Source organism: Rhinatrema bivittatum, chromosome 14, assembly GCF_901001135.1.
Source record: "Rhinatrema bivittatum chromosome 14, aRhiBiv1.1, whole genome shotgun sequence".
Classification (NCBI taxonomy): domain Eukaryota; kingdom Metazoa; phylum Chordata; class Amphibia; order Gymnophiona; family Rhinatrematidae; genus Rhinatrema; species Rhinatrema bivittatum.
Genome location: NC_042628.1, coordinates 19,990,924 through 20,005,508, shown reverse-complemented (window position 1 = coordinate 20,005,508; position 14,585 = coordinate 19,990,924). Strand labels below are relative to the sequence as shown.

Genomic DNA, 14,585 nt, shown 5'->3' with positions numbered 1-14,585 from the left:
GCAGTGACTTCTATATTTTTTAGCATGAGCTTTGAGGGCATAACCTTGCATATCAGTTCTATTCTGAAATAACTTCCATTGCTACTGACTTAATATGGAGTGTAGAAAACTCTCAAACGCTTGTCAGAACTGTATTACGTTAGTGCAGTGGGTGAAGGTCTCAGGTAAAACCTGCTTGTTGACCCTTAGTTCTGTGTATTCAAGCAGATTAACAGCAGCCACACTACTTTATTTGGGAAAGTAAAAAAAAGAGAATTTCCTGCAGCAGAATTCACATCACATCAAGCCCCTTCTTCCTGATTCTGGCTTTCTTATCTCACTGCACACCAGGGGAAAAAAAAAAAAAAAAAGCAACAAAAAAAGCCAGTCCCCACAAAAATACCTACAGCTGTTTCCTCAGAAGATGGCACTGTTCTCGCAACCATCTTAAGAAAATAAAAGTACTCTAGTGATAGGCAGCGGTCTGGCTTCAGTGTTTTTCCTGATCATGTAAATGAATGTGAAAAATACTGTGGACTCTGCTTTTTTTTTTTTTTTTATATGTATATATATTTTTCAGCTAAAGCGGCGGCAATGGTTGCTGCTGTCCCTTCTTCTCAAAATATTGGTTGAATGTTAGGCGATGGAAGGCTTCTCTGCCTCCCAGCCCCCAAATCCTCCTGCTTCCCCCCCACCCCCCGGCCGCTATTGGATGCTCCCCCTCCCGCCCCAGGCTTTTTCTCACCTCGCTGCTATTGGATTCCTCGCCCCCTCCCTATCCTCTAACTTTTTCCTACCAAGAGGCTATTCAATCCCCCCCACCCCCCCAGGCTGGGGAGAGTGGGGGCCGCTTCCCTCCGCCGGCATGGCCTCCCCCCCACCCCGCCGCTGCCCCCTCCTCTTTCTGGTGACGTCTCCGGCGCTGCCCGTCTGAAAAGCGGCGCGCGGCGGCCGCCCGGGTGCTGTGTGTGAGAGCGAGGGAGTGCGCGCGCGTGTGTCTCCGGGGCCGGCGGCGGCGGTGAAGATGGTGGCGGCTCCGTGCGCTCGCAGGCTGGCTCGGCGCTCCCACACGGCGCTCCTGGCCGCGCTCACCGTGCTGCTCGTGCAGACGCTGCTGGTGTGGAATTTCAGCAGCTTCGACTCCGGCGACGAGAGCCGGGGCATGGGCCGCCGCGAGAAGCGGGACCGGAGCGGCGGCGGCGGCAGCAGCAGCAACGACCCGCGGCTCCCGCAGCAGCAGAGAGGAGCGGCGGCCGCCTCTCCCGAGCAGGCGCCGGTAAGGACCCCCGATTCTCTCTCTCGCTTTCTTTAGGGGGGGGGCCCGGGATGGAAGTGCACGGAACCTCGGGGCCAGTTAGGAAGATGCAGCGCGCGCGCGCGCGAGACAGAAGCCCCCGAAAGTGTCTGGCAGGCGGAATGGTTTGTGCGGTAGTAGAATCGCGGGGAGGCGGGAAGTTCGGCGGCGCCGAGGCTGGGCTTTGCACCCACCCCCAACCCCCGGGCGCTCGGGTTCATCTCGCACGCGCCTGCATTTGGGGGCGCGATCGCTCCAGCCCCGTGCGCCCCCCCCCCCTCCTAAAGTGGCCGGAAACTTTGCGAAGGGCAGCGGAGCCGTGGGTTTCCTGGTTATTTCGGAACCGACCCTGGCGGTGCGAGATCTGGGGGGCAGTGGGCACGGACGCCTTCGTTTCCTGCGCTGCCCAATGGAGCAGCGTCCGCTTCTGCAGAGGATCGGGGCGGGGGGGGGCGCAGGTCCGTGGTTTGGGTTTCAATGGGAATGGACCGCAGTGCATTTCGCCCGGGGAGCCGCCGCCGCCGATTCGACCTGCTGAAGCCGCGCAGGGTGCAGGGGGAGCGCCGGGCTGGCGTCTCGGGTGCCTGCTCCAGCGTGCGAGAGGGACGGACGGGGGACGCCGAGCTAAAGCGGCGCTGTCCCTTCGGCTGCCTCGATCCCCCCCCCCCCGGAGGGCGCTTCTCCCGCTGTGGGACGCTGCAGGCATTTCTAATGGGCTGGCGCGTGCGGTCCGGGGATGGGAGGGGGGCACCGGACTGCGGAGACGTTCGCCGCCGTACTCTCCCCCTCCCCCGTTATTAGACGTCTCCGGCTGACACTCAACCCGGTTTGCTTTTTGTGTTTGGAACTGCATCTGATGCAGATGGTCAGATGCGAAGGATTTTTATCACCGCCGTACCTTTTGATCGCTTTCGGGTTAAATTTGCGCTTGTTTAAAATAGCCTATTTTTAGATGAAACTTTGTACGCGTAATAGGAAAGCATTGCAGAATTCCAGCACGCTGGTTAATAACATAACTTAAGTAGGGATGATCATTTTGTAAGGGTAATAAATGACACTTGGTTGTGCCAGTTTTATTGGCGCTGAATTAGATTCGTTTTGCCTAAGCTTTAGTAAGCACTGCTGCAGGACCAAACAGACGGTAAATATTACACGCCTGGATTCAAGAATATAGGCGCATTAGGATTCATTTTCCACGAGGGCCATAAGCCAAAGGCTCAAGCAGATGCCAGGGCTGTATGCTTCTCGGTCACAGGCACCCTCTTTCTTGCCTTTCTGCCAGCCTTGCGGTTTTGTTTTTGTGTGCGCCTGCTGTATTTAGGGAACCGTGCAATTATCAGTAAACAAGTGTGCAGACAGCTGGATTCAATGCACAGCCCTGCCACAAGCATTTCTTTTGCTCACTTTTTTTTTTTTAATCGAGGCCAGCGACTGCCTGCGGCCAAAAGAGCAAAGTAAATGCGGGGCTCCAATTTCCTCAGCTTCCCACCTGCCTGACTTAGGGACCCGTCACACAAATACCGTCTGGGGCTACACGTGGACAGTGCCACTACTTTTGTTTGCTGCTGCACATAGTAAGATGCTTCCTTTTTTGGCGCTGCGCATCTGTCTCCCTGTCTGTTCCTATAATAAGTGGAGAATAACATGGAGAGGATGGTGCTACCCATTTACGGCCCATATGAATTAGATTAAATGGACAAATACATGATGAGGCTTGATGAAATTACAGTATAATGGATAAGTTGTTGTTGCAAAATTCTATTAGTAAACCTTCCATTGAGCGAACAGCTTGTGTACCAGGAGCTTAATGTAGACTAAGAGGTTTAGTGCAGACATACAGTGCTCCTACCCCACAGCACTGTGATTTACGGCGGCTGTGTTTAAGCATTTTCCCCATTGACACAAAATGTGAGGAGAAAACCTTTCTGCATCTGACCGTACATTTATTATTGTTACAAACCGTGCCCTTCCTGATAAGGACAAGAGGCTTTATATAAATGTCATGGACAGCATCTGGGTATCCTTTCTAAGTACTGATTTCCCCCAGAGAATGGAATGTGCTGATAAAAATATATATTTTTAAACTCAGTGGGTCTAATGCCTCATAGACAGTTTGGCTGAGCCAATCCTGGTTTTGCCTTATTGCATGTATGACTTAGAATTTCTGTAGGTTTTCCCCCTCCCCCCCTTGGAAAATTAGAATTTAAAGTCATAGGTGCCTTCTGGCCTAGAGTGCCCCTGATGACCTGCAATTCAGAACTTGATTTAGTCCCTTTTGGTTCATCCTGGTAAATCTGGTAGGACTATTACTGTGGTCTCGCTCTTTCTCCCCCACCCCCACTACTACAGTGTAGTGAAGGAAAAGTATTTTATTGACTGTTTCTGTAACTGAATCACTCTGTTGTCGACAGCAGGAGATAAAGAAGCCCCCCAAGGAGGCATATATCCAAAGAAAATGTATCACTGCTAAAAAAAAAAAAAAAATTCCACTCCCCCAAACAAAGAAAAAAAAACAAACCCCTGTCTTTACAGAACAATCATGGGCTTAGAAGGCAAAGTCAGCTGAAGACGTTTGGGCAGCTGCTGCATGTGCCAGACTGGTCCAGGGATAGGGCTGTCTTCCATTCAGACCATTTCATGGGGGTTTTAAGTTTTGAATTTGCCTTGCTAGTCCACTTGGATACATAGTAAGCAAGCTGTAGGTGACACCTTTATTTATTTAGATTTAAGTTGGATTTATTTAATGCATTTGTGACCTGTAGCTTTGGAGAGCCACTCTACCGCCAACAGATCCTCCTCATTGCTCATCTCCTGCAGGCTTTCCCAGCCAGAGGCCTTGGGATCCCCATGAAGGGAGTGGTAGTCCTCCGAAAGCCAGCCTCAGATGCATTAAGTTAGTCCAATAAAAAGGTCTACAACCTAGCACTTGCTTGACTCGTCCCGTGTACATTTAACAACCCGCAGGGTGATGTTTCTGTGCTCCTGTGCCTTTGGTAAAATGTTCGGTTCAGATCCGTTTCGATGGGGCACTGTGCAGTAACTGCAGAGAGAGGTTTGCTTTTTGACTTCTTTTTTCCCCCCCCATTTAAAACAAACGTTTCTACAAGTACTGTTTCTTTTCAGATCATATCTGTAGGAAATCGGAAGCATTTGATCAGCAGAGGTTTTGTTTTTTTTTTTGCTGCAAGTAGTCTCATCAGAAAATGGGACCTTCTTGCTTATTACAGTGCATGGGTTTACTTAGGACTTCCTGAAAAGCATTGAGGGACCCTGTGGCCCAGTAGCGCTATTGCCTGTGCACGAGATTCCTGGAGCCAGGTCTTCTGCAACCCCAGATCGGATAAGGATTCTGTGGGGGGGGGGGGGGGGGGGGAGGTATTCAGAGCCCTCCCCGAGGGGTGAGGCAGTCATTGTTATCTTTATGGGGCTGACACCCGGTGGCTGGATTTGGAACCCATGATACGGGCTTCTGGAAGGAGTCCTGGTGCGTGACGTAAGCACCGTTGCTGCAGCGTCCAGGCTAGGAACAGCGGAAGGGAGGGTCTCTAAAAACAGGGGGGGGGGGGGGGGGAAATCCCTATGCAGCTGCTGATGAAGGCTCATGGGCCCCAGAATCCTGGCACTGGTTCTAACTGAGCTGGAAGATAAAAGAACAAAGGAACCATTACCTCCCTCATCACTCACCCAAAAAAAAAAAAAGGTACTTTGTAATATGTTTGCATAGCCACAGTAAAAGCAGGGTTCATGCAATGCCTGGAAACTTCCAGAGGAAAGTGGTTTCGTTGTACCTGGGAATAGCTGAATGCAAATACTTGTTGAAGGAAAATGACTTGTAATTGAGCTGAAAATGTTAAACTGTGCAGTCTCCCTCCTGACCGGTTGCAGCTGGGGCTCTCTGTTCTTTGCAGGGCATTTTTCCTGCGGTGGTTTCATTTTTAATGGTTCCTTTCATTTTTAATGAAGCCACCACATTCAAGGATGCCCGAGTTCCATCACTGCCACTGACCTTACTGGGGACTTGCTACAAAGTATTTATTTTATCAACCCTTGGCGGCTGCTGGTGAAAGCCTTGGCGGGGTGGACGGGAATACAAGGGCATTCTTATTTAACTGTTCATGTTTGGCTGACAGCGATTAGGTTTTATTCAGGGATAGTGATCCAGCCAGCAAATGGCGAGGACTGCGTGTAGCGAGCGGCGTTTGGTTTTTCTTCCTTTTAGCGCAGTAGCGCAGGCAGTTAGACACGCTCCGAGAGCTGAAAAGTGAGGTGAGGCAGAACTGCTTGTCTATATCTGAGCCGAAGGGGCATAGCTTCAGCCTTCCAGTGTAGCAGTGCCATGCACTACTTCATTGCAGTGGGAAAACTCTCATCCCCTAGCCTGCGGCCACCTCTCTGGAGTCTCTGATGCAGGTGACATACATTGTCATGGATGCTGTGTGTGTCGTGCAGTGTTGCAGGAATTTTTTTTTTTAGCTTAGAACTTGAAAGGAAGACCACATACTTTTTTTTATTTCAGTGCAGTGGATGCAGTATATGCATCTTGGTAATGGTGCATGCAGTGTAATCACAGCCCCTTTTTTTTAAATATCTATGCAGGCTTTATTAACCTGTGTTTAAACCGGTTTGCAAGTGTTCTCACATGGCCCTGTTGGAGGCAATGTAGCTTGTTCTATTTTGAATTTGAGTGGCTGTTAAAGCAACAGAAATGATGCAAATGTTTCTTGGCTTTGTAGAATTTCCACAGGTGAGCAGTCTCACTTGGATTTGCTGTTATATCTTAGTACATGAGAGAGAGGGGAGCAGGCGAGGGGAGATTCGTGGGATGCTTGGAGATGAGTTCTAGACGCCTTGTTCTGCAGTGCAGCTGAAAGTCTTACCAATAAGGCCATTTAAAAAAAAAAAAAGTAAATCTATCATTAAATGCACAGAGGGTAACTGTCAAACAACTGCATGCAGCCTCATATATGTGCGTAAGTGGCTGGACGGAGATATGCTATAGTATTTCATAACCAGCATGTATCAGGTACGCGCAGTAAAATACGGGTGTCTGCTCCCCCCCAACATACACACGTTATGAATGTTTATGCACGAATACCTGCAGTGCATTGAAAGCAGTATTTTTCCTACTTATTTTCAAAACAAACCTTTTAGGTGCAAAAAAAAAATGGACTTGGCTCGTTTAAATGCCTTTTCTGGTTCTGGTCCATAGTTTTCTCAGGACTGTTGTGTTCTGGTCGATGCAGCCAGTTGCTGTTCTGCTGCCTGTAGACTGAGTGAGATCGTCGCTGCTTCCAGCTGCTGGGATTTGGATTCTCTTTTTTTTTTTTTGTACATGTGCACGGAGGGAGGGAGGGGGAGGGGATAAAATTTGCAAGCCGCCTAGCTTCTTCCAGACCCTCCTTCCTTCTCTGTCGTTGAAAAGAAAATGTCTGCCAGCTGGATTTAAGCACCTGAATAAGGGACCACCTCTTTCAGATTGTATTTTATCCAGGAATTTATAGGTTTAGTTCAGTCTTGGCAAACTCCAGTCCTCAAGTGCCACAAGCGGGCCAGGCTTTCAGGATATCCATAATGAATATGCATGAGAGATTTGTATGCGTTGCCCCCCCCCCCCCCCCCCCCCCCCGTGGTATGCAAATCTCTCATGCATATTCATTGTGGATATCGTGAAAACCTGGCTTGTTTGTGGCGCTTAAAGGACTGGAGTTTAGTACATCAAGAACAGAAAAAAACAGGAGAAATCGATGGAAAGACATAACTCCATTTTTTCCAGGTAAATATCATTTTTTGTTCTTGTAATAAATGCTGGTATTTTCCTGGGAAAATTAAAATAAAAAACGGCAAACAAAGGGCCCTGCACATAAATAACAGAATGACCGTTTCAGAGTGATTGGAAATGATCAAACAGAACCATTCTGGCAGATAGCATGACATCCCCCGTAGACCCAGGAACCCCTCCACCCCCCCCCCCCCCCCCCCCCCACCAGATCCTGTTTTCAGGATATTTTAAAAAGAATATTCCATGAGAAATGGCTGCATAAGATTTCTCTAACTAGGCTAATTTTCCATAATTTCAGTTTCCCTCTCCCCCCCCCCTCAAACCAACTTGGGTTGGAAATCCTTGAGGACTGGATATGGGAACCATCGACCCCGGGGGATACAGTGGGGAGAGGTACAAGAAGGTTGCAGTGTAATCTGACGAGGAGCTGTAAATTGTCACGGGCGTTTTCCGGCATTTCTAGTTGTTCACCTCTAAATACCCAAAGCATTCTTGGGGGGCCGCAGCCTTGGCCTTGACAGATCCTGGGGATGGAAGGCCAGATATCTCCATGCCGGCTGCGTGTCTATGAAGGCCTGTAGTGCTGTGATAATGATTCCTAGTTATATCATTGGGCTCGCCCAAAAGAAGTGGCCAAGTCTCCCGCAGAACGGAAGTGTGATTTTTCTCACAGGTAGGTGTCTTTTTTTTTTTTTTAATGCCTGGGCCCTCGTCGCCTGGCAACACTGGTCGCATTCTACAACAATATTTTGGGATATAAAGGGCAAGAAATTGCATTTTGTAAGTAAGCAGGCGAGGGCGTGCATGACCACGGTCTCAGCAGGAAGCAGAAAGGCCCAGTGAGGTTTTGGCCGCTGGACCTTTTAAGAACGCCAGGCTCTTTAAGTGTTGCATGAAAACGCAAGTCTAGGAAAGACCACATTGGAAGATCCGCCATGATGGAGAGGAGGCCAAGGAGGGGAAGAACTTAGGATGGTGCATGGGTTGGCGTGCGGTCTGTAATTTCAGTTTTTACTTTGCCGCGAGATGGCTGTAAATACATACACGTGATCGATACTGTAGCCCGAAACTGTGAACTTGGGAGGTAAAGTGTTACCCAGTAACATGAAAGAGTTGAAGTATTCATAGTGAGGTGCCCTCCCCCTGCCACCGAGAAAACCCTTTCCTTTATCAGCTCCTTAATGAGGTGAGACACGATTAAGGTCTTTGGGTAAGAGCACACAGTATGCTATTTATTACTGAAGGTGGATTATGAAGAGGAGATTGAACTGCTGTTAAGAGAAGCTGCATGGGGGAGCCCAGAGCAGTTATGTCAATGAGTGTCCTTTCTCTAAGGATCTAGAAGAGTTTTACATACGGTAGATTTAAATTAATTGGAGATGGACTAGCAAGCCAGCTTTTAGGTCAGTGATTGTGTGTGCGCGCGTGTGTCTATACATAACACTACATAACACATACATTGTGTATATATAAAATATGTTCTGTTTGAAATAGTCAATGCTTATTCATTTAATTTTCTGGTTTTAGCAAGGAAGGACCAGTTCTTTTTGGAAGATGCGTACAAATCTAGCGTACCTGGCATATCAAGTATTGTAGATGGTGGCATTTATAGTAGCAAATACCATTATCTGTCCTGAAGGCATGTATTTTCTGAAGCGTACTAAGCTGGTAAATATATGCCCCAGTTTTTTGCTTTCCTGTGTGTGTGTGAGCAAAAGCAATTGAAAAATAGGCGTCGCTGCGTGCGACCTGAGGATTTCGGAGCTGTCTGATTAGCGCTGGAGTGATGAAACGGGGTCATTAAATCAGGTTAGACAGAAGCAAAAGCCAGGTAATTGGCAGATACAGCTAAGCGCGGTGGGCTTTATTTATTTATTCCCCCCTCCCCCCTGTGGCTCTTCTCTCGTTCTTTAATGTGAAACACATCAGGAAGGCGGCATGGCCCAGCTTTAGCGTGTTTCTCTTCGGGGTGAGTTTTTTTTTTATTTGGGAAGGAGGCAGTTTTCAAAATGCTCTTGTTTGGTGTCGCGAGCTCTCCCCACTGTTGTGTCTTGGGAGGGGAGGTGTGGCTCGCACACTCACCCTTGCTTGTTCATGCTTGGCAGCTACCTCTTTTTAGTTTCCTTCTTCCTATTTTGGGGGTTTTTTCCCCCTCCTCCTCAGTTTTACTTGCAGCTCAGCTGGAACCAGGGCTGGGTTTTGGTGCCTCGCGTCCTGGTTCTCCGTTGCCTTTGGGTGCTTTCCCCTGTTTCATATCTCGCCTTTTGAGTCCTGTCGAGTCCAGTCCTAGGGCAGGGTTAGAGATCTTTTATTTTTCCCCGGGAATTTATTAGGGTTTATGATGATGACAGGAAAAAAAAATCAGTTGGGAGGGGGAAATTAAACCTTCTGGGTAAATACCGGGCTTTATTTGGTGGACGTAAGCCAAGACGATAAAATGATATTAAGCAGAGTCTCGCACCCACCCCCTGATGATAGAAATATGTACACCCCTTAGCCGTATGGCCCTCCAGCCGATAATCTGGGCCTCTCCCCATGTCCCCATGCATCCTTTCCAGTCTGCTTGAAGCTCCTGCCTGCTGCAGCGCTGCACTTCTGCTTTTGTGCAGGGCCAGGAGGTGCTGCAGCTGGACAGGGCCTGCTTCGGACACATTTGTGGCTGCAGACTGCAGGCACTTTGCCTGCTTTGGGGGGGGGGGATTGAGGAGGTGGGATTTGAAACATGGCATGGGCAGCACTGGAAGGTTAGCATTTTCACTGGAGGGGGGTGGGTGGGGGTCGCGGGACCTTCACATACAGCATGTGCCTTGGCCCACAATAGCTGGAGGCCTTGAAACACTGCATCTGCAGCTCTGGGCCAGCTTTTTAATCAGCCTACATTTAGGGTGGTGATTGGTTTAAATCAGTTTTCACCTTTGGGGAAAAATATGGGAATTGTATGGGTGAAAATCAGTTTAAACTGAAAACAAAGGACCCTAGGCTGGGGGGCAATGCACCAGGGCTCCTTGGAGAACCGTGCAACCATAGGATCTGAATCTGGCCACTGTCGCCCTTCAGCAGTAACCATGACAGGCCCTCCCGGGGCTGAGAACGCTGCCTCCGCAGGCACCCAAGCCTCATCTGACCTCAGGGTCCTTTGTACGTGGCTTGCACAGAACTGCCACGGAGGCACACACTGCCAGCCTTTCTACCGGCTCTCCTGGCTGCCGCTTGGTTACCAAGTTTGCCGGTGTTGCTCCTCTGCTCTCACTGCTACCAGAACCCCTTGCTTCAGGCTCCCTCCCTCCACCCTGACTGGCAGACAAAAGGTGGCACGTTGCATAGTGCTGGCATATATCCTGCAAGATCTACAGGCAAGGCGCGGTTCAGACTGCCAGACAGAACTCAGGCTGGCAGAGGAGACTCATGTGGGTGCAAAAAAAAAAAAAAACCGGAAACTGATCCACTGTTGCAGTAGCGACCCCTCCTGGTGGGGGTGGGTTGGGGGAAACAGAGAGCGTGGCTCTGTGTGCATCCCTTCTAGGACGGTTATGTGTGGGAACCAAGACCTGATTTTTGCTTTTTGTGGTGTTTTTTTTGATTTGTGCTCACAATAAAACTGTCTCCCGGTTATAACTTTTCCCAGGGTTCGTTTTTTATACATCTATAGGCTTTTTTTTTTCTACGCATCTGTTTTTCTATACATTTATATTTGTGTATATCTTATAAGCCTGTTAGATTGTTTAAGCATAGTTTACATCACCTTAAAAAAGTTCATTATAAGACTGATTACTATAAACTTCAATGCACTGATCAGAAACATCAATACCTTATTTGGACAGGTGTAGTTCTCTTGCAGGAGTGAAACTGTATTTGTGACTACTCCTTTCATAACTGCCATTTAAATATAAACTGGAGCTAAGGGGGTGTATTTAATTGCAAAGGTCCAAAATAGGCATTTAACTGAAATATATAGTCCGCATTTTCTCCTGCAGATTAAATATATGTGCTGAAATCCTGCTGGCTTGTTATAGGTGCACTATGTAAGTGTATATACATATAGATATACACACACTATACCTATAACAAGCCAGCAGGATTGCAGCACCCCTCCTTACGCAAGGATCTGTTACATTTCCTCTTGCTGTTCGTAGGTACGGTGCTGGGGAAGAGGCTCGTCGTACAGGACGAGACTGTTTAGAGTTAAAATGGGCAAATGGAACAAAGTCAGCATGGCTTTACCCAGGGCAAGTCTTGCCTCACAAATCTGCTTCACTTTTTTGAAGGAGTTAATAAACATGTGGATAAAGGTGAACCGGTAGATATAGTATACTTGGATTTTCAGAAGGCGTTTGACAAAGTTCCTCATGAGAGGCTTCTAGGAAAAGTAAAAAGTCATGGGATAGGTGGCGATGTCCTTTCTTGGATTGCAAACTGGCTAAAAGACAGGAAACAGAGAGTAGGATTAAATGGGCAATTTTCTCAGTGGAAGGGAGTGGACAGTGGAGTGCCTCAGGGATCTGTATTGGGACCCTTACTGTTCAATATATTTATAAATAATCTGGAAAGAAATACGACGAGTGAGATAATCAAATTTGCAGATGACACAAAATTGTTCAGAGTAGTTAAATCACAAGCAGATTGTGATAAATTGCAGGAAGACCTTGTGAGACTGGAAAATTGGGCATCCAAATGGCAGATGAAATTTAATGTGGATAAGTGCAAGGTGATGCATATAGGGAAAATAACCCATGCTATAATTACACGATGTTGGGTTCCATATTAGGTGCTACAACCCAAGAAAGAGATCTAGGTGTCATAGTGGATAACACATTGAAATCGTCGGTTCAGTGTGCTGCGGCAGTCAAAAAAGCAAACAGAATGTTGGGAATTATTAGAAAAGGAATGATGAATAAAATGGAAAATGTCATAATGCCTCTGTATCGCTCCATGGTGAGACCACACCTTGAATACTGTGTACAATTCTGGTCGCCGCATCTCAAAAAGATATAATTGCGATGGAGAAGGTACAGAGAAGGGCTACCAAAATGATAAGGGGAATGGAACAACTCCCCTATGAGGAAAGACTAAAGAGGTTAGGACTTTTCAGCTTGGAGAAAGAGACGACTGAGGGGGGGATATGATAGAGATGTTTAAAATCATGAGAGGTCTAGAACGGGTAGATGTGAATCGGTTATTTACTCTTTCGGATAGTAGAAAGACTAGGGGGACACTCCATGAAGTTAGCATGGGGCACATTTAAAACTAATCGGAGAAAGTTCTTTTTTACTCAACGCACAATTAAACTGGAATTTGTTGCCAGAGAATGTGGTTCGTGCAGTAAGTATAGCTGTGTTTAAAAAAGGATTGGATAAGTTCTTGGAGGAGAAGTTCATTACCTGCTATTAAGTTCACTTAGAGAATAGCCACTGCCATTAGCAATGGTTACATGGAATAGACTTAGTTTTTGGGTACTTGCCAGGTTCTTATGGCCTGGATTGGCCACTGTTGGAAACAGGATGCTGGGCTTGATGGACCCTTGGTCTGACCCAGTATGGCATTTTCTTATGTTCTTATGTTCTTAAGATAGGAAGGTGTGGCATGTATGTGCCCGTAAGGAGTGGCAGGACGGGTACAGCTCCGTAACAGCTGTTCCTCAGCAAGGTATCCGTGTGCAGCGGCTCGGCTTGATGTCCGGTTTCTGCTGGAAATGGGGCGGGGGGGGGGGGGGTGCTGGTCTTTCACTCTTGGGTGGGAATTTGTGCTTAGAAGAGCTGATATCTATTTCAGTTTCGTTTTTAACCGTGCATTTGTTTGTGAATATGAAGCTAAAATACAGGCCTCAACCAGCCAAGAAAAAGGAAGCAAACAAAACACAAATGCCGACTCTGGCACTTTTTGGTTTGCTTGTTGAGGTTGCTGTTAAGACCATTGTCTGTTTTCCCTGTGAACTATTGCAGCAGGTTGTGGGGCCTGTCTGATATTCACCCATTTGGCTGTGCTTTTCCTAAGCATGCTTAGGGCCCTATTTACCAAGTACTCTTCCCATGGACACAGAATGGGAGAAACCCCTTAGTAAATAGGCCTAATGAGATGCATTTGGCTCGTGCAGTGCAATGCATTACTACTTTTTTATTTTTTATATTTTTTTTGACCCTGTAAATTCCTTCTGCAGCTTTGGGCTTCCATCTCATTCAGAACCAGGACTGGGAGCTGGCAGCGTGAGCCTTCCTATCTCTTCCCACCTTACTTTTAATCCAATCATTTCAGCAGCTGCTCTTGACCCGGGAGCTACAGACCAGCGATTCTTCAGAACCCCTGCAGTTCTGGACCCTAAATATGGCCACTAGGTGTCGCCACTGCGCAGTGCCATTGATTTTATCCCTCACTCCTCCGCAGCATCCCCAGCCTTGGCTGACTTGGGGGGGGAGGCTTGATCTGGTCAAACCCAGGTCCCTTAAGGTGCCAGTGAGCACCTAGGGATGGTCTGCAGTGCACTATTTCTGGTATAATAGGCACTGTAAACATCTGGAATTTTCAAAGAGCTTTCCGATTGGCTACAATAGTAGCCCCTAGGAGGTGCCCACTACTGCAAGCAAATGCAACTTGCAGTGGCAACCGGTATTTCCAACATTGCCATAGGCTCCTGAAAACGCTTCAAAAACCTTTCTTTAAAATGTTTCCAAAATGAAAAGGTTTATAATGTTTGTTAATGTTTCACTTATAACAAAAATGTGCTAACTGAATTCATATAAAATTTACAAAAATCAAACAATCATAAAAACATATAATCAGCAAAAAACAATTAAGACATAAACAAGTGACTCCAGAGCAGGCATTTCTTCTATCGGTGATCTATTCATTTTTCTGCTCCTACCAACTACGAGGCAGGGAGCTTACCTACTGTACCCAAGTGAGCTTTCATTTGGAAGGATGAGTAATTTTAAATCTAAAATCTGAATCCAACTGCCATCCTGACCCTGCCTAACTGGGATGTGCCCTGCCTTTTGGGTAATCTTGCTTAGTCACGTGAATGAAGATTGAGCGAGTTATCGGTGCCTGCAAACCTAAAGAGGAAATAGAGCCTTGACTCTTTTGAAAGCTGATTAACTCTATGGAGCATAACACCAGCCAACTGCATTTTTGGACTGGGCCTCCTCTCTTCTCAGCCCCTCCACCCCAACAATCCATGCCCCCATAGGGCAAATGATTAACGGGTACAAATTAACCCCATGTACATCAGGAACAAGTGGAAAAACATGGCCACAGTCTAATCAATACAATATGCCAAATATTTTATAGCATGAAATATAGAACATGAATGACTGCATGTGGCAATCGTCTATTCCTTTATTGCTTGTCTTTAATCCGTCTTGTGGGAGACGTCTCAGCCCTGACTGAGGCCACAAAGCAAGCACACGTATCCCCCTCTTTAGCTTCATTGGAAGCCCCAGCCCCTGGCCATCCACACTCAAGGCCGGGGGCACCTCCCGTCTCGTGATTTCAGCAGCGACAGCCTCTCCAGCTGTTGACGTGCAAAAGTGAGTGCTCGTT

At 47.4% G+C, this 14,585-nt stretch overlaps 1 protein-coding gene across 1 annotated transcript in view; it reads left to right on the top strand.

The window, feature by feature from the left end:
• Positions 1 to 837: 837 nt before the first annotated feature.
• XYLT1 (xylosyltransferase 1) overlaps positions 838 to 14,585 on the top strand; it is a 325,567-nt gene continuing 311,819 nt past the window's right edge. The window contains exon 1 of the mRNA XM_029577070.1: positions 838 to 1,255. Within this exon, the coding sequence (XP_029432930.1) occupies positions 1,004 to 1,255 (252 nt within the window). The 5' untranslated portion in view covers positions 838 to 1,003. The remainder of the gene's footprint in view (positions 1,256 to 14,585) is intronic.